Genomic DNA, 21,684 nt, shown 5'->3' on the forward strand with positions numbered 1-21,684 from the left:
GAGATAGGCACCAGCTCACCCCGCCACGCCTAAGGGAATAAGCGGTAGAAAATGGATGGATGGATAATATATTGTTGTTTTGGGGGAGAGTCTTTATGTGTGTGGTGGGGGATATAAATATAGCAATAAATACATTAAACTTGCAGATACTATCCAATATTAAACAAACACACAGATACCTTATTATTGTCACTCTGTTTGCCTATGGCACTAAATGTTTATTTTTACATGTGTCGTACTAATAAAAGTCATGTGACTGCATGTTCTTTACGGCTGTTCCGACATTCACCAGCAAAGGGCGACAGCGAGTGAGAGACACCAGGAGCGAAGAAGAAGCAAAGGAAAATGAAGAAGATAATTACGGAAGTGTTGTGTGAAGCTCTCTGTTGATAAGCGGCAGGAGTAACTTTTTTATTTACGGATTATTTCTAACAAGATAACAAACAAATGACTTTATTGACGTTTGTGTTTAATGTGTGAAGCGAGAGTGCTAACTGTTTGCGTCCTGCCTAATGTATTTTATGTAACTCATATTCCTTTTAAGGTTGTCAAAGACAATTGAACTGGTAGACAAATACAGTAATACAGGTAAGATAAACACATCTTTGGATTTATATTTCACTTCTGGGGATGGAAAATGTATCATTAATACGCTTATGTTTCTACTCTGAAATTGTTCATATTGTTGTTGTGAAAGTAATTTATTCACATGATTTAAGGATTCTACAAGTACGTTCCTATGACATACTTTTAATGTTTTCCCAGACCTTAAATATTGAACAAGGTCGCAGATTCCTATAGTTGCTTGTTGTTTTGTTGAATATTATACATTTGGTTGTTGTTTTTGTGAATATTATACAATTGTTTGTGTTTTTCGGACTTGTTTATCAATTTTGTGTGTGTGTAGATGGCGACAAAAGTGTTTCGCAGCCCTGCTCGTCACGGCTACGCGGTGGAGGCGTCGCCCTACATTCCGTGCAGACTGGCATGTGCAGCCTCCCAGCACTACGGAATCGCAGGTCGCCATGGTGACGCCATTCCCTTCCTGCCGCCTGACCTTTAACTTATGTGGACTCTTTTCAGGTTGTGGCGCGTTGCTGGTGTTGGATGACACGCCGGAGGGAGTACGCCTCGTAAGAAGGTTAGTTTTGATCACAACGTGTCATCAAGAAGGATCACTAATTAATTGCCGACATCTCGTGTCAGTTGGGAATGGAACGATGGCCTTTTTGATGTTGCGTGGAGCGAAGCCAACGAGCACGTGTTAGTGGCCGGGGGCGGAGATGGCAGCCTGCAGCTTTGGGACACGGCCAATCACAGCGCTCCCCTAAAGGTGGTGAAGGAACATACACAAGAGGTGATGCACACACCACGACATGGAGGTGGATGAGTGTTTCTGTGAGTGTGTGTTTTCATTATGTTTTTTTGTGTGTGAGAGCAGGTCTATGCGGTGGACTGGAGTCAGACGAGAGGAGACAACATCATTGTGTCGGGCTCATGGGATCACACTGCCAAAGTGGTCAGTTTTTTTGTTGGTGCTGCCTAGTGTGACTTATGACCTCACTGAAAAACTTTCTCAATGCCCCCCTACACCCCACGCCCACCCACCAGTGGGACCCCGCTTTTGGCCAATCGCTGAACACACTTACGGGTCACCAAGGGGTCATCTACAGTACCATTTGGTCGCCTCATATCCCAGGATGCTTTGCCTCAGCCTCAGGTCAGTCACCATGGGACCACTGACTAAGGTAAAAGCAGAGGTGGGTAGTAACGCGCTACATTTACTCCGTTACATCTACTTGAGTAACTTTTGGGATAAATTGTACTTCTAAGAGTAGTTTTTATGCAACATACTTTTACTTTTACTTGAGTATATTTATAGAGAAGAAACGCTACTTTTACTCCGCTCCATTTATCTACAATCAGCTCGTTACTCGCTCCTTTTTTTTTTCAATCTGTTAATGCACGGTTTGTTTGTTTTGATTTTGTCAGACACGCATTTAAAGTAGGAACTACGCATGCCTGCGTTTCACCAATCAAATGCAGTCACTGGTGACGTTGGACCAATCAAACAAAACCAGGCTGTCACGTGACCGTCACACGTCGAATCCGACCTAAAAAAGTTGAAAAACTTATTGGGGTGTTACCATTTAGTGGTCAATTGTGCGGAATAGGTACTGTACTGTGCAATCTACTAATAAAAGTTTCAATCAATCAATCAAAAGTGTAAAGGAAAAAAGACACTTTTTATTTCAACCCTACTTCCCGTCAAAAGCCTAAAGACTGATCGCATAGTTCCTGTCTTCACAATAAAAGTGCCGCTCCATCGCGCCTGCGCTAACAAAATAAGAGTCTCCGAAAGCCAGCGCAAACAAGCTAGCAAGCTACTGAGTTTGCCGCCAATGTATTTCTTGTAAAGTTTATAGAAACGAATATGGAAGCTGGACAAATAAGATGCCAAAAACCAACGACTTTCATGTGGTATTAGACAGAAAAGAGGAACTTTTTTTCTCCTCCATTTGAAAATGTGGACATTATCAGCAACGCTGTCTGATTCCAATCAATACAAGTCATCAGAATCAGGTAATACACCAACTTATATTCTTGTCTTCATGAAAGATAGGAATCTATATGTTAAACATGCATGTATATTCATTAAAACACCTTCAACATGTCAACAAAAATGGCAAAATAAATAACTATAAATTATATACTGTGTGTATATATATATATATATATATATATATATATATATATATATGATATGTGTGTGTATGTATATATGAGGTAGATAACCTCGACTTGGTCATTTTTTAAGTAATTGATTAACGTTGAAAAACTTATTGGGGTGTTACCATTTAGTGGTCAATTGTACAGAATATGTACTGTATTGTGCAATCTACTAATAAAAGTTTCAGTCAATCAATCAATCAATCGATGAATGCCGACTGAGCCTATGGTGCTGTTAAGTTATTGTGGCTCAATTTGCCTTAATTTCTTTTATTTTAATGTATTCTTATTTAATATATATTATTGTTTTAGTTGCTTAAGAGATATTCCTGGCTATGAATTTGCTCATTGCTATTTTTATGTTTTTGTGCATTATTTGTTGCCGTAATCATTAAACAAACAGGTTACTCATCAGTTACTCAGTACTTGAGTACTTTTTTCACAACATACTTTTTACTTTTACTCAAGTAAATATTTGGATGACTACTCCTTACTTTTACTTGAGTAATAAAGCTCTAAAGTAACAGTACTCTTACTTGAGTACAATTTCTGGCTACTCTACCCACCTCTGGGTAAAAGGTCAAACAAACACGGCATGCACCACATTGACACTTGTGCACGTTAAAAAAAAGGATCAAAGCTCACCACCAGGTGGCACTAGTGGACTGTATATGTGAAGCAAGGCAAGTTTATTTATAGACCACAATTCAAAGTGCTTTACAGAAAATTAAAAGGCAAAATAAAAATATTGAATCATAATTCAAATGAAAAAATATACATACACAATGTGTGTGTTTGCTAAGGCTCTGGTTCTGTTCGTGACACACATGTTTAGCAAAGTCACATGACACCTTAAATCGTGCTCCGCCCCTACTCCTATCTGGATGAGAATTATTAGTTGGGACCCTGAGGGGGGCCAGCGCTCATTATCTTTGCTGCTTGCATGGGAGTCCTGGGGGGGCGGGGCTAGAAGCTGATGGATGTGTGCTTTCGTCTGCTCACAGATGTGATAGTTGATCCAACAAGTAAGCTAAGAAATTCTCATAATGAGTTTGTGAGCTGCCGCTATCTCTGAGAACCTTTTAGATTTAAAAGGAAATAATTTTACCTCATGTCCATCAGCACTCACTAACAACCCGCAACGATGTTGATTGATGTTCACACACTAACAACATGCTAACTACATGGTAACCACACACTAACAACATAGTATCTACACGCTAGCAACATACGAACAACTCATTAACCATACACTAACAACATGTTTACTGAAGGCCAACAGCCAGTTACAGTTGTGATCAAAATGATTCAACCCACGCACAATTTTGGTGTTTTAGCAAGTTAGACATTTATTCCGTATTTTGTTTATAGTCATATCAAATAAAGATGCATTAAATAGACAAATGCAACTTGAATTACAACATTATATTTTGTAACATACCAAACAGTGTCATTTCTCTTAATATCTCATTGACAAAATTATTCAACCCCTTGAAGATCATAACTCTTAAGAACAGAATTTGAATAAGGTCTTTTAAATCAGGTGTTGAAAACACCTGTAGATGTGATTAAAACCATAACGAGCAACAATTAAACTGATTGAAAAAGACTGTGACGCTCAGCTTCTTGTAGATGGTCAATGGTGTATTTGCAACATGGTGAAGTCCAGGGAGTGGTCAAAGAAGTCAAGAGAGGAGGTAATTTCTCCTCATAATAAGGATATGGATATAAGAAAATAGCAAAGACATTACACATTCCAAGAGACACAGTTGGGAGCATAATTTGCAAGTTTAAAGCTAAACGCACAGTGGAAACACTACCTGGGCGTGGTAGAAAGAAGATGCTGTGTGCAACTGCTGTCCGGTATTTGGTGAAAAACCCCCGGGTAACAACTGAGGAACTACAACAGGACATTGCATAGGGGGGAACACAGGTTTCGTCCCAGACAATAAGGCGCGCACTACGAGATGAAGGCCTCCATGCCAGAACTCCCAGGCGCACCCCACTTCTGACTACCAGGCACAAGAAAAATAGACTCCAGTATGCCAAAAATCATCAGGACAAACCCCAAAGGTTTTGGGAAACTGTTCTATGGAGTGATAAGACAAAAGTGGAACTCTTTGGGCCTATGAATCAACGTTATGTCTGGAGGAGAAAAAATGAAGCTTACAAAGAGAAGAACACCTTTCCTACTGTTAAGCATGGTTGGGGGTCAATCATGCTCTGGGGCTGTTTCTCTGCCTCAGGTACCGGGAATCTCCAGTGCGTTCAAGGCATTATGAATTCTATTTCCTACCAGGATATATTAGCTGCAAATGTCATGAAGTCAGTGACGAAGCTGAGGCTTGGGAGACGTTGGACCTTCCAACAGGACAACGATCCCAAGCATACCTCCAAATCAACATCAGAGTGGTTGAAAAAGAAGGGCTCGAAGACTCTGGAGTGGCCTTCACAGTTGCCAGACCTAAATCCTATAGGAAACCTGTGGTGGGACTTGAAGAAGGCAGTAGCAGCACGCAAGCCCAAGAATAGGAGTGAACTGGAGGCCTTTGCCCAAGAGGAATGGGCTAAAATACCTGTAGATCGTTGCAAGAAGCTTGTGTCCGGTTATATATCACGTTTGAAGGATGTAATTACTGCCAAAGGGTGTTCTACTAAGTACTAAAGATGCATGTAACTAGAGAGTTGAATAATTTTGTCAATGAGATATTAAGAAAAATGTCCTTTTTTGGTATATTGTAAAATACAGTGTTACAATTTAAATTGCATTTGTCTATTTGACAGATCTTTATTAAATGTGACAATAAACAAAATACGGAATAAATGTCCAACTTTCTAAAACACCAAAATTGTGTGGGTGTTGAATAATTTTGATTACAACTGTAACATGCTAACTGCACACTAACATCAATGTAACAACAGGCTTACAACCTACTAATCAAATACCAACAGCATGCTAACATTACACTAACTACATACTAACACAATGTTAACAACATGCTAACTGCACACAAACAGGTCTGAGGAGCATCCTCTTTTTCAAAAGAGATATTAGTTGAGTGTGTGACAGCTGAATAATGGGATGGATGGCTGCGACATCTCTGCTGGAATGAAAGCGCATGTTGCCTGGTGACCCAATGTCCGGAGGGAAAATGGCCGCCTCAGCGCTTTGCCTTGAAGTCGCACGTTCTCAATAATGTCAGTTATCTCCCAGGAGCAGCTCCGTAATCCCCCTCAAATGCTGCACACGCCATAGTCTTCTCACTAAAGGCCACCAACGTCCAACTTGAGCACTATTTTTTTATGTTTGCTTCCGTGCGTGCATGGGTATGTGTGCTTGCTCTCGTGTGTGCGTGCAAATGTAAGTGTATTTTCCATGCACACGCACTAGAGTTGTGTGTGCTACTGAACCATGGTCTTGAGTCAAGCAGTCAAACATAGCTGCTGTTGTGATCCAAAGGTGCTGGTCTTATCTCACCATGGAGGCGGCCATGGAGGTGCATGTGCACACAGCTGCAAAGGCTGTGCACTTCAAACCTTTTTCCACAGCCACCCACACGGCACGACGTTCTGCTCGCAATGTCCTGGAACTTCTGCAAGCTTTTTCTCCTTTTTTCCTTGAACGAATTAGTCAAACATTGGAAAAAAAACTTTGTGGAAGTTAACGATGTTGATTTATCCTGATGGAATCATAACGTTCATCTCGTGTGTGTGTGTGTGTGTGTGTGTGTGTGTGTGTGTGTGTGTGTGTGTTTGTGTATGTGTATGTGTATGTGTGTGTGTATGTGTGTATGTGTGTGTGTGTGTGTGTGTGTGTGTGTGTGTGCAAGCAGAATTGGCAAGCAGATGCTGAAAGGCCAGTGTGCACAAGTAAAGTATGAAGAAGAGGATGATGATGAATGGTCTAATCTCCTCCTCCTTCCTTGCACGAGCACAGATATTCACCTGCTCTTCCTCGTTTATTAAGCCTCATATTAATAATAATTTAATCCTATTAAAGAAATCTGCTTGCACGTGCTCACTCATCATCTTCATCATCATTATCATCACAAATATTGCACAGGAACATTTTATAACATGCTGCTGCAGTAGGAAAACTTCATATTAGCTTGCTGACCATTATTATGATGACTCATCACACACCTCACATCACTCATTCATCCATCTGTATGTCATCCTTTCATCTATTATTCAACATGTAGAATCATTCAATTATGTATTCATTCATTCATTCGTCTTCATCTGCACATTCTTCTTTTTAGTACATTCATCACTTATTCATCCATCTGTCCATTCACTCATCTATTCATCCATCTATTCAACCATCCATTCATCCATCTTCACAATCATTCATCCACCTATTCATCCATCTGTGCATTCATCCATCATCTATATATTCATCAAACTGGATATTCATTCATCTGTTCATTCATCCATATGTCTGTACATCCATCCATCCAACAATGCAACTATCTAGCTGTACATTCATCCATCCTTTTGTACATTCATCATCTATCTATTCACCACTCCTTACATTCATGTACCCAACTTTTCATTCATCTGTACTTTCATCCTTCCACCTGTTCATCTATCTGTACATTAGGCAATCTACTTGTACCTATTCATCTAGTTGGACATTTATCCATCTCAGCATGCATCCATTATTTTGTAAATCCATTCATCCATCTATACATCAATTAGATAATTCATGCATTTATTCATTTGTATATTTATTCATCAATCAGTTTATCCATAAATGTATCCATCCATACCGTATCAATTTAATTTATTCATCATTACATCCATCTGTCCACCTGTCAATTTGATGTTAATTCATTCATTCATTTAGAACTTATCCTGTTTACAGAGATGACTATGGATCACATGACTTTAGATCAGCTGTATGAACCACTATATCGTTGTTGACGCAAATATGGCTAACATCCAAGCTTTATTGGGAAATGGACATCAACAGTGGTTTGTGTTTGTGTGTTTGCGCTCAGGTGACGGGACGTTGCGTGTTTGGGATGTGAAGGTTGGCGTGTGTCGATTGGTCATCCCGGCACATGATGCTGAGATTCTGAGCTGTGATTGGTGTAAATATGACCAGGTGGCTTTTTTGTTGGAAATGTGCTTTAGTGTTAATGTATTCACCATGTACTGACAATGCGTGTTTGTGTTTGTTTGTGCGTGTGAAGAATGTTCTGGTCACAGGTTCAGTTGACCGAAGTCTGTGTGTATGGGACCTGAGGAATGTCAGACAACCTGTCAATCAGTTGAAAGGCCACACCTACGCAGTCCGAAGAGTCAAGGTATACAGCTTGTGCCCTCCACGCTAGCAACTTCACACTGTTTGTGTTTGTGCCTGTGTGCGAGTGCGTGTGCGTGTGTGTGCGTTCTTGAATTTCTACCCTTCTTGAGACATCAACAAGGAAAGGTACCTTCCATATGAGGACCGCAATACAAGTTAGGACTGAAATCATGGTCCCAATATGGAAAACCATTGCATCTAATAGAGAATGTCTCACTTGCAGCCCTGGTGGTGAAAGCTATCAAAATGAGTATGGTCCCAAAAAGGAGGGATTTTTCAAATTGACTTTGTGTCGGTTTTAAAAGTGCTCCCCCTCTGGTCAACGTATGAAGTAACAAGTGTGTGTATGAATTCGAAATGTGCCCCTTTCGCCTAAATTAATTAACACGAAAAAAAGTGTATACAGAGACATACTGTAATTACTTGAAGTAAATAATGAGGATTAAAAAACAATTACAAACAAAAAATTAAAAAAAACACTAAAAGCTTACCTTTTTTATATTTGCATAGTATGTGTATATTATTAATGTTGTAAATACAAATCTTTATATGTCTAGAAAGGGTGGTCCTAAAAAGGTAGGTTTTTTTCAGAGGTCTCAAGAAGGTAAGAAATACAAGTGTGTGTGTGTCTGAGAGAGAGAGAGAAAGAGAGAAAAGCAGACATCAGCAATGTTTCCAAGCAGTGAAAAAGAGTAGAGATAAAAAAGATGAAAGTGATTATAAAGTCAATAAAATGCAGTTCAGATGAATGAATGGTCAGGAGGAACAGTCCAGATAAAGATGTCTCTTGTCTCCCCGTGTGTGTGTAGTTCTCTCCATTCAGTGCCAGTGTGTTGGCCTCGTGCTCGTACGACTTCACTGTCAGGTGAACACACACACACACACACACACACACACACAAAAGCAGAAATAAGTCTTGTAGATGCTACAGGATCTAGTTAGTGGAATCTACGATTGTCATACATGAAAGTGTGTGAGCACCTTGAAGGCAAAACTGCGGTTGCGTTACAGGAAAGTACAATTCTTCCAGACGGTTCCACAGCTGAATGCTTTTCTGCTGACACCTGAGTCATCTGCAGCAATCATTGAGGGGGTCCACATCACCTCGTTAAGTCAGATGAGATGGAACATCCCCTCATCAAGCATCATGGGAACGTTTAATAACGCGTGTCATCTCATTGATCACCATGAGGACCACCAAGGAAGGAATGAAATTATATATTTTCTTCCACTAAAGATTAGAATTAGTGTCTGTTGCATCAATGGTCAACTTCCTCTCACCTTTGACCTCACTCTGATATGCTGAGGAGGTTGAATGACATGATTAAACTTAAGGCGTCAAATGATGGCTCGCAAGCATGGAGGCTAAAGGCCAAGATTGCAAGCGCTCTTTCATCAAACCTTGTATTGATCTTAAACACTCTGCTCAGCTGTTTTATTAACACCCACACACACTTGCCTGCAGTTACTTTCATCTTGTAATGCCAATGGTCAGTGCTACATGCTACATAGTTGTTCACGTAAACCATATTGGATGCTATGTAGTTGTTCACTGAACTTATCTTTCCCACTAACCCCTGATGTCATCTAACAGTTAGCCACTAGCTAGCACTCAACTCTTCTTGATGGGTGACCTTTGACCTCTTTTTGCTGGCACTTCCTCCTGGGTTGATCATGTGACACCATCCATTGTGTGGGTGGCGCGGTACTAGCGTGTCCATGCTAATAAGAGGCAGGCCATGTTTGCGTTCAATAGCGAGTGTGAGCTCATCTTCATTAGTGACACACAAAGCTGACAGGTGAACACACAACCAGAACAATAGTGGCGCAATCATTTGTTACCATGGCGATGCCGCACAAAAGTAAACGTCATTGAATGCCACCTAGACAAACACACACACCTAGTTCAATGTTGTCATGCCACATCAGCCTGAATCACTGCTAATGTAGTTGTTAACGCACCTCATCCAACCAGTACCACCACACCCCTTTTCACATGGCATTAGATGACCAGTGCTTGTGGTACATGTATGTAGATGAATACTATGATTGCTATTGTGGATCATGTAGATTAGGTATATGATCGCTATAGTGGTTAATGTAAACTACTATGACTGCTATAGTGGTTTATGTGTCTTACTACAATGATCTGTGGTGGTTCATGTAGATTACTATGACTGCAAAAGTGGTTCATGTATTTTATTACAATTATTGCTGTAGTGGTTCATGTAAATTACTATGACTGCTATAGTGGTTTATATGTTTTACTACAATGATCTGTGTCGGTTCATGTACCAACCCCGTTTCCATATAAGTTGGGAAATTGTGTTAGATGTAAATATAAACGGAATACAATGATTTGCAAATCATTTTCAACCCATATTCAGTTGAATATGCTACAAAGACAACATATTTGATGTTCAAACTGAAAAAAAAAATTTTTTTTTTTCAAATCATTAACTTTAGAATTTGATGCCAGCAACATGTGATAAAGAAGTTGAGGAAGGAGGCAATAAATACTGATAAAGTTGAGAAATTCTCATCAAACACTTATTTTGGAACACCCCACAGGCGTTCAGGCTGATTGGGAACAGGTGGGTGCCATAATTGGGTATAAAAGCAGCTTCCATTAAATGCTAAGTAATTCACAAACAAAGATGGGGCGAGGGTCCCCAATTTGTAAGCAAATTGTCGAACAGTTTTAGAACAACATTTCTCAACGAGCTATTGCAAGAAAATTTAGGGGGTTTTACCATCTACGGTCCGCAAAATCATCTAAAGGTTTAGAGAATCTGGAGAAATCACTGCACGTAAGCGATGATATTACGGACCGTTGATCCCTCAGGCGGTACTGTATCAAACACAGACATCAGTGTGTAAAGGATATCACCACATGGGCTCAGGAACACTTCATAAAAACACTGTCAGTAACTACAGTTGGTCGCTACATCTGTAAGTGCAAGTTAAAACTCTGCTATGCAAAGCAAAACACATTTTTATCAACAACACCAAGGAACGCCACTGGCTTCGCTGGGCACGAGCTCATCTAAGATGGACTGATGCAAAGTGGAAAAGTGTTCTGTGGTCTGACGAGTCCACATTTCAAATTATATTTGGAAACTGGACGTGGTGTCCTCCGGAACCAAGAGGAAACTAATCATCCGGATTGTTATAGGCGCAAAGTTCAAAAGCCATTACACATCTTTGAAGGCACCATTTATGCTGAATGGTCCATACAGGTTTGGGAGCAACATATGTTGTCATCCAAGCAACGTTATCATGGATGCCCCTGCTTATTTCAGCAAGACGATGCCAAGCCACGTGTTACAACAGAGTGGTTTTGTAGTAAAAGAGTGCAGGTACTTTCCTGGCCCGCCTGCAGTCCACACCTGTCCCCCATCGAAAATGTGTGGCGCATTATGAAGCGTAAAATACGACAGCGGAGACCCCGGACTGTTGAACGACTAAAGCTCTACATAAAACAAGAATGGGAAAGAATTCCTCTTTCAAATCTGCAACAATTAGTTTCCTCAGTTCCCAAACATTTATTGAGTGTTGTTAAAAGAAAAGGTGATGTAACACAGTGGTGAACATGCCCTTTCCCAACTACTTTGGCACATATTGCAACCATGAAATTCTAAGTTAATTATTATTTGCAAAAAAAAAAATAAAGTTTATGAGTCGAACATCAAATATCTTGTCTTTGTAGCATATTCGACTGAATATGGGTTGAAAAGGATTAGCAAATTATTGTATTCCGTTTATATTTACATCTAACACAATTTCCCAACTCATATGGAAACGGGGTTTGTAGATTACTATGACTGCAAAAGTGGTTCATGTATTTTATTACAATAATTGCTGGAGTGATTAATGTAGATTATTACTATAATTGCTATAGTAGTTCATGTAGATTACTATGATTGATGTAGTGGTTCATGTAGAATACTCATATTGCTAAAATGGTTCATCTAGAGAACTGTAATTGCTCCAGTGGTTCATGTTTCTTTTATTACAATGATTTCTATAGTTTTTCATGTAGATTAATAATATGATTGCAATAGTGGTTCATATAAATTACTTTGATTGCTTTAGTGGTTCATGTAGATTAATTATATGTATGCTGTAATGGTTCATGTAGATTACTATCATTTCTATAGTGATTTATGTATTTTACTACAATGATTGCTATAGTATGTCATGTGGGTTATTAATATGATAGCTATACTGCTTAATGTAGATTACTGTGATTGCTATAGTTTTCATGTAGATTATTTATATGATCGCTATAGTGGTTCATGTAAATTACTATGACTGCTATAGTGGTTCATGTATTTTTATTACAATGATCTGTTTTGGTTCATGTAGATTATTATGACTGCAGAAGTGGTTCATGTATTTTATTACAATGATTGCTGTTGAGGTTCATGTAGATTGCTATAGTGGTTAATGTAGATTATTACTATAACTGCTTTATTAGTTATTGTAGATTACTATGATTGTTATAGTGGTTCATGGAGATTATTTATCTGATTGCTATCGTGAATCATGTAGATCACTATGATTGATGAAGTAGTTCATGTAGATTACTATGATTGCTATAGTATTTAATATACTACGTATTATTTATATGATAGCCACACTGGTTCATATAGATTACTATGATTGCTGTTGTGGTTCATGTAAAGTATATTACTATGATTGCAATTGTGGTTAATTATTTTTTTTACAATGGTTGTGCTTCATGTAAATTGCTATGATTTATATAGTGGTTCATGTAGATTATTACTATAATTGCTATAGTAGTTCATGTAGATTACTATAATTGCTAAAGTGGTTTGTGGTGATTATTTATATGATCGCTATAGTGGTTCATGTAAATTCCTATGACCGCTATAGTGGTTCATGTATTTTTATTACAATTAACTGTGGTGCTTCATATAGATTACTATGACTGCAAAAGTGGTTCATGTATTTTATTACAATGATTGCTGTCGTGGTTCATGTAGATTATTATGATTGCTACAGTGTCTAATGTAGATTATTACTATAATTGCTATAGTGGTTGATTTAAATTATTACTATAATTGCTATAGTAGTTCATATAGATAACTATGATTGCTATAGTGGTTTGTGTAGATTATTTGATCGCTATAGTGGTTCATATAGATTACTATGATTGATGTAGTGGTTCATGTAGAATACTTTGATTGCTAAAAGGGTTCTTGTAGATTACTATGATTGATATATAATTTCATCCATATTATTGATATGATAGCTATACTGGTTCATATAGATTATTAGTATAATTGGTATAGTGGTTAATTTAGATTATTACGATAATTGCTATAGTAGTTCATGTATGTTTGTGTAGATAATTTATATGATCGCTATAGTGGTTCATGTAGATTACTATGAGTGATGTAGTGGTTCAAGTAGATTACTACGATTGTTATAGTGATTATTATTTTATTACAATGATTGCTATAGTATGTCATGTGGATTATTAATATGATAGCTATACTGCTTAATGTAGATTACTGTGATTGCTATAGTTTTCATGTAGATTATTTATATGATCGCTATAGTGGTTCATATAAATTGCTATGACTGCTATAGTGGTTCATGTATTTTTATTACAATGATCTGTTTTGGTTCATGTAGATTATTATGACCGCAGAAGTGGTTCATGTATTTTATTACAATCAGTGCTGTTGAGGTTCATGTAGATTGCTATAGTGGTTAATGTAGATTATTACTATAATTGCTTTATTAGTTATTGTAGATTACTGTGATTGTTATAGTGGTTCATGGAGATTATTTATCTGATTGCTATCGTGAATCATGTAGATCACTATGATTGATGAAGTAGTTCATGTAGATTACTATGATTGCTATAGTATTTAATATACTATGTATTATTTATATGATAGCCACACTGGTTCATATAGATTACTATGATTGCTGTTGTGGTTCATGTACAGTATATTACTATGATTGCAATTGTGGTTTGTTTTTTACAATGGTTGTGGTTCATGTAAATTGCTATGATATTTATAGTGGTTCATGTAGATTATTACTATAGTAGTTCATGTAGATTACTATAATTGCTAAAGTGGTTTGTGGTGATTATTTATATGATCGCTATAGTGGTTCATGTAAATTCCTATGACCGCTATAGTGGTTCATGTATTTTTATTACAATTAACTGTGGTGCTTCATGTAGATTACTATGACTGCAAAAGTGGTTCATGTATTTTATTACAATGATTGCTGTCGGGGTTCTTGTAGATTATTATGATTGCTATAGTGTCTAATGTAGATTATTACTGTAATTGATATAGTGGTTGATTTAAATTATTACTATAATTGCTTTGGTAGTTCATATAGATTACTATGATTGCTATAGTGGTTTGTGTAGATTATTTGATCGCTATAGTGGTTCATGTAGAATACTTTGATTGCTAAAATTGTTCTTGTAGATTACTATGATTGATATATAATTTCATCTATATTATTTATATTATAGCTATACTGGTTTATATAGATTATTAGTATAATTTCTATAGTGGTTAATTTAGATTATTACGATAATTGCTATAGTAGTTCATGTGTGTTTGAGTAGATTATTTATATGATCGCTATAGCGGTTCATGTAGATTACTATGATTGATGTAGTGGTTCAGGTAGATTACTATGATTATTATAGTGGTTATTATTTTGTAACTATGATTGCTGTAGTGGTTCGTTATTTTATTACAATGGTTGCTTTAGTAGTTCATGTATATTGCTATGATTTCTATAGTACTTCATGTAGATTACTATGATTGCTATAGTGGTTTGTGTATATTATTTATATGATCACTATAGTGGTTCTTGTAAATTACTACGACTGCTATAGTGGTTCATGTATTTTTATTACAATGATCTGCAGGGTTTCATGTACAGTCGTGGTCAAAAGTTTACATACACTTGTGAAGGACATAATGTCATGGCTGTCTTGTGTTTACAATCATTTCTACAACTCTTATTTTTTGTGATAGTGATTGGAGCACATACTTATTTGTCACAAAAAGCATTCATGAATTTTGCTTCTTTCATGAAATTACTATGGCTCTATTGAAAATGTGACCAAATCTGCTGGGTCAACAGTATTCATACAGCAACATACATTATCAGTTTTGGTGATGTAGAAAAGTTACTGTGACGATCTGTCACTTCCTTTGTTTGTTTCCTTGTTTTTGTACGTACTTCCCATCAGTGCTCTTTTTTTGGTTACCACTTCCTGCTTGTCACGCAGAGCACTGTGTTTTGTTCCCCACCTGCCGTTGATTGGCAGCGAGTCCACACCAGCTGCCAATCAACATGTGTCCTATTTATGCCTTGTCTGGAGCACTCATCATTGCTCGAAGATAGCTTTATATTGGTAACTATTACATGCAAGACTGTTTCCCGCTCTGTTTGGAGTAATAACACTCATCTTACCTGCACATCGTCCTCCTGGTTCTTGCATCCTGGGGTCACTAAAACTGCAGCCATGCATGTTCCTAAAAGTATCTTTGAGCCAGACTGGGACCTCGCAAGAAACCCTGTACATTGTATCAATAAAGTCACTTGTGGGCTTTTGTTTGTTAGGGTTCAAGCGGTCAATGTTGAAGTCTCCACATGAGAAGGTTATTTTTTGACTGATTTCAGTAAAAGTTGCCTTATTCTAGTCCTCAAATGTATCAATGTTTGACTTTGTTGATCTGTACATACAACTGATCAGTACATTTTTGCTTTTTTCATGACATATTTTGATGGTTGTACGTTCTAAGATTATTATCAATAGCAATTATTGAATTATATATGCAATTATATGTAATTTAGGTTCTTCATCACGTACACAGCTACTCCCCCTCCGTTCTTGTTGATTCTGTTGATATAATTTAGTTCATAGCCTTCCAGGTCAAAATCCATTCCTATTTTAGCATCCATCCATGTTTCTGAGATAGCGATAACTTTGAAAGATTCGTTGAATTGTTCCAAAAAATTCTTCACATTGTTTTATTTAGCATACAAACATCCATCCATCCATCCATTTTCTACTGCCTGACCATGAAAAGGACAAGCGGTAGCATACAACCTTCTGCTGTTTGAATGAATAATCAACAGTTTGTTGTCTATTTAAATGTTTCCATTATATTGTTCGTCTGTAAAATAAAAACAATTATTCCTAGTGTGAAAGAAAACATTTGTATCTGGATCTATGCTGCAGAAGGTTTTCGGTTCCATACTTTCCTGATCACCAATCATCTGTGTTTCTCTATTAATGTCATTAAGTGTAGATGAATGTACACTTGAGTGAAGATCATCTTGTTCGGTAATCCCTTGGAGCGGTGTACCTTTTGTCAAATGCCAATGTTTGTGTTCCGTCAGTGTCCACTATCGTTGTTGTAGTTGCTGGGAGTTCTGATATTCGTCCATATCTTTGATGTCATTGACAACTCGGAATTTTGCTTGTGGACCTCCATTCAGCTTTATGTAAATTTTGCAGTTGGCGCGCCAAGTTCCCTGAATTTACCCTTGTTTCCTCAAGTCAGATGCTTTCTTGGCGATTTCAGCATTGCGGTGAGTAAGGTGCTCGTACATGTTCACATTTGTGCCCTTCAGCATTTTTCTGTGTCAGCAATGCCATTTTGGATTTCCTATTGGCGAGCTTAACGATGGTGACTAGTGTGGTATTGTTGCCTCTTCTATTCAGTGGAATACACACATCAATGGTGATAATATTGAAATCAATTCCCTTTTGATTGCAGAAAGTTGACCACTTGTTGCTCCGTTGAAGCAGCGTTCATGTTATATGATTTTCCTTTCTTGTCAACTGCTCTTGCATAGGATCGAGGATTGACGCGTAGCCCTGCAATGATGATGTCTTTTTGTCGTGTAAACTGAACCATTTCGTCTTTAAAGTTTTCCAAAACAGCGATATTCCCCAGATTGGTGACATCTTGTTGTCTGGCATTGCGCTGTTGTCTCAATGCAGCTATCTCCTCTTTGATGTTTTTCAAATCAGTGTTATCTTGTCGCATGGCATGCAGCTGTTGGCAAACTGCTGCTCTCTCCATTTTAATGGTCTCCACAACACTGCTATTGTTCCAATGGGTGTTATCTTGTTGCATGGCATGCAACTGTTGACGTAATGTTGCATTCTCCCCGTTCAGCTTCTCCACCTCTTGTTTAATGCATTCATTTGTACTGTGAAACTTTCGAAATTCCACCATTTATTTAAATATTTTCTTCTCTGTCTTTGATTATATGTTTTGGATATCTGCAACATCTTTTTGTACACCGCTGATCTCTTTCTTGAGAGTGTTGTCCTTGCTTTGTGTCTGTTTTAATATTGTTTTGTGGAGTTCCTACTAACTCTTTCAAGTCTGGTTCCACCCCTGATAACAGTGTACTGCCCCATTGACGGATACTTGTCGTGCTCATGGTTGCTCAGCAGCGAAGTAAAGTCATTGGTGTTGTTAGCTTCTGCGGCAGGCCGTGGCTCTATGGCTCTACCATGAATTGATTAACGTGGACCCTGACTTAAAGGCCTACTGAAACCCACTACTACCGACCACGCAGTCTGATAGTTTATATATCAATGATGAAATATTAACATTGCAACACATGCCAATACGGCCGTGTTAGTTTACTAAAGTGCAATTTTAAATTTTGCGCCAAAAAATCCTGCTGAAATCGTCTTGGTATGATGACGCCTGCGCGTGATGTCACGGATTGTAGAGGACATTTTGTGCCAGCCTCGTGCCCAACGTCGTTTGTTTTCATCCCAAAATTCCACAGTATTCTGGACATCTGTGTTGGTTAATCTTTTGCAATTTGTTCAATGAACAAGAAACATCAAAGAAGAAAGCTGTAAATGGGAAGCGGTGTATTGCGGCCATCTTTAGCAACACGAACACAGCCGGTGTTTCATTGTTTACATTCCCAAAAGATGACCGTCAAGCTTTACTATGGAACAGAGATGTCAAGCGAACACGGTTGGATTGGACCACACACACAAAGTACAGTGTATTATGCAGCAATCATTTTTACCATTCTGTATTCTGAAGGCGATCTATGTTGTGTGCTACTCCAGCATCAATATCAGCAGCGTCCTCCTGACCGTCAGCGACGGCTTCAAAGTGGTATGTCTCTATCCCTTGTTGCGGTTGGGCCTGGCCGAGTGGTCCTGCTACCCCCACGGCTGCCACGGCGCCTCTCACAGCATCTTCCCTATCTGAATCGCTCCCACTGCCCTCTAGTCTTTAACATTTTTTTTTTTTTTTTTTTCTAGTCCTTCACTCTCACTTTCCTCATCCACAAATCTTTCATCCTCGCTCAAATTAATGGGGAAATCGTCGCTTTCTCAGTCCAAATCACTCTCGCTCCTGGTGGCCATGATTGTAAACAATGTTCAGATGTGAGGAGCTCCACAACCTGTGACGTCACGCGCTTATCGTCTGCTACTTCCGGTACAGGCCAGGCTTTTTTATCAGCACCAAAAGTTGCAAACTTTATCGTCGATGTTCTCTACTAAATCCTTTCAGCAAAAATATGGCAATATCGTGAAATGATCAAGTATGACACATAAAATGGACCTGCTATCCCCGTTTAAATAAGAAAATCGCATTTCAGTAGGCCTTTAAACAAGTTGAAAAACTTATTCGGGTGTTACCATTTAGTGGTCATTTGTACGGAATATGTACCGAACTGTGCAATCTACTAATAAAAGTTTAAATCAATCAATATGCTGGGTTTTTTGAGGGGTTTTTCCTCACGTAATTTTGCATCTGCCAAGCTGTGTCTGCCTTTCTTGTAGATCACTTGTGTGGTCAGAAGCTTTTAGAATATGGGCCAGATACGGCCTGCTAGCGTCCAAAATCCGTCCCGTGGGTAATCCCGAGTAAAAAAAGAAAAAAAACATTTTCTTTTGTAAATTATAATTTTTTTAAGATGTCCTTTCTAGCCCATCCATCAATCCATTTTCTACCGCTTGTTACTCTCGGGGTCTCCTAGCCGCTCAGGCATATCATATGGTCCCATCGATAACGTGACGTCATCATGCTCGCGCCGCAGTGTCGGGCGAGGGTGCAGCAAGTGCGCGCTCTTTCAGTCAAATTGTGCACATAGAAAAATAATGGCAACATCGTTGGGGAAATGAAAAATAGACTCAGAGTGTAGAGTTTTTAAACATCAGTGGACATACTAATTTTTTTTGTTCCGGAAAAAGCAGTTTGTCTAGTCTGCAATGCGACAGATTACATGTGTACGTATATAAATATATATGGATGGATGGATGCCCCGGTCCCTAGCCAAGTTTTTTGAACCCAATGCGGCCTCCGGGTCAGAAGGTTTGGGGACCCCTGAGGTAGATTATAATTATTATTGCTAAGGTGGTTCATGTCAATTACTATGATTGCTATTGTGGTTCATGTAGTTTATTACTATGGCTGCTATAGTAGTTCAAGTAGATTACTATGATTGCTATAGAGGTTCATGTATACATTATTCATATGATCGCTATAGTGGTTCATGTAGATGACTATGATTGCTATAGTGGTCGTGTTGATTACTATGATTACAATAGTGGTTCATGTAAATGTGTAGTATGAATACTATTCTAGTGATTCACGTAGATTATTAGTCTAACTGCTATATTGGTTCATGTAGATGATTACTAAGATTGCCAGTATAGTGGTTCATGTAAATTACTCTGATTGCGAGTCTAGTGGTTAAAGTAGATTATTTATAAGATTACTACATTGCTTTCCTCCTCTCTAAGGTTCTCATAGTCATCATTGTCACCGACGTCCCACTGGGTCATTATTGTCACCGATGTCCCACTGGGTGTGAGTTTTCCTTGCCCTTATGTGGGCCTACCGAGGATGTCGTGGTGGTTTGTGCAGCCCTTTGAGACACTAGTGATTTAGGGCTATATAAGTAAACATTGATTGATTGATTGATACAGTGGTTAATGTCGTTTATTACTATGATTGTTGTTATGGTCCATGTAGATAATCACTATGATTGCTATAAAGGGCCATGGTAATTATTACTATGATTGCTAGTCTAGTATCCCTGTAGACTTGAGTAGTGTGGAGTGTGTTTTAGGAGGAAGTAGTGTGTGAAAGGACAAGTGTTGAGAGACGACTGTGCAGCAGTGATAGAGACAATAAAACAGAGCCTGAGGACGGCGGCCAACAGCGGCCAATCACACTAATTGAACCAGTTTCTTTCCCTCTGTGTGTGTGTGTGTGTGTGTGTGTGTGTGTGTGTGTGTGTGTGTGTGTGTGTGTGTGTGTGTGTGTGTGTGTGTGTGTGTGTGTGTGTGTGTGCGTGCGTGCGTGCGTGCGTGCGTGCGTGCGTGCGTGCGTGCGTGCGTGCGTGCGTGCGTGCGTGTGTTAGTGTGTGCGTGCGTGTGTGCGTGCGTGTGTGCGTGCGTGTTAGCGAGGCCTGACGCAGCAAACACTCATCCACTTTACAAATGTGATTAAATCTTATGCCAGGGAACACTGACTCTCATTGGATCGACACACACACACACACGCACACACACACACGTATACGCACGCATGCATACACACACCACACACCACACACACACACACACACACACACACACACACACACACACACACACACACACACACACACACACACACACACACACACACACACACACACACACACACTCACACACACACACACACACACACTTGTGTTCATCAAGTTGTAAAGTCCTCAGCGTTTGCTTGTCTTTCAGATTTTGGGACTTGAAGAGTGACCCTGCTCTTATTGGTACTGTGGACCACCACTCAGAGTTTGTGTGTGGGCTGGACTTCAACCTTCACGTCCCTCAACAGGTGGGCTACTGTCAGCTAAAGCTAGTCATACACATAGCATACATTTAGGTTAGTGATAAAGAACACACATCCAAGGGGTGGTAAACCCTCAGGACTCAATTGGTTCCCATGGCAACCATTCACAGACCTGTGTGAATGAGATATTATTGGCTAAAAAGCAAGTGAATGTTTGTGTGAAGTGTAGTTGTTAAGTCTATTATGTTTAATTCACAACACACTCACACTTTCTCAGATGTGGCCATGTATGTGGGTGATGGATCACCCTTTTTGCACACACACATACACTTACACACACACACACACACACACACACGCACACACACACACACACACACACGCACGCACGCACGCACACAGTTTCCAGACTGTGTTGAGGTGATAAATGTTGTCAGGTCTCCAGAGAGTTCACGTACTAGCTGTGTGCGCGTGTGTGTACGTGCTGTCAAGGGTCATGTGACAAAGCTTTGTGCTCATGTACGTGACCAGGTGCTGGACTGTTCCTGGGATGAGACGGTGAAGATCTACACGCCAACTTGTCTGTGACCTCCTGAGGCTGAGATCCAACATGGACATAGTCAATTTTGTGTGACGTCACAGACGTGTCTTCATGGAGGCGAATGTCCAATGAGGATACTTGTCACTGTAAACTAAGATTGTACAGTAATACTACAGACTAAGTGTAGAAAATTGTTAGTACATGTTGTACAATATTAAAATTTTACAGTGTGTAAGGTGTAGTACATAGAAGTA

The 21,684-nt window shown here is 38.9% G+C and overlaps 1 protein-coding gene across 1 annotated transcript; it reads left to right on the plus strand.

The window, feature by feature from the left end:
• Positions 1-316: 316 nt before the first annotated feature.
• pex7 (peroxisomal biogenesis factor 7) lies at positions 317-21,665 on the plus strand. Its single transcript, XM_061901365.1, has 11 exons — positions 317-588; positions 908-1,019; positions 1,084-1,141; positions 1,207-1,357; positions 1,442-1,519; positions 1,612-1,720; positions 7,734-7,840; positions 7,929-8,042; positions 8,851-8,906; positions 20,835-20,934; positions 21,421-21,665. The coding sequence occupies exons 2-11, from the start codon at positions 908-910 to the stop codon at positions 21,475-21,477; spliced, it is 942 nt and encodes a 313-aa protein (XP_061757349.1). The 5' UTR covers positions 317-588; the 3' UTR covers positions 21,478-21,665.
• Positions 21,666-21,684: the final 19 nt, after the last annotated feature.

The sequence above is a fragment of the Nerophis ophidion genome, linkage group LG05, assembly GCF_033978795.1.
Source record: "Nerophis ophidion isolate RoL-2023_Sa linkage group LG05, RoL_Noph_v1.0, whole genome shotgun sequence".
NCBI lineage: Eukaryota > Metazoa > Chordata > Actinopteri > Syngnathiformes > Syngnathidae > Nerophis > Nerophis ophidion.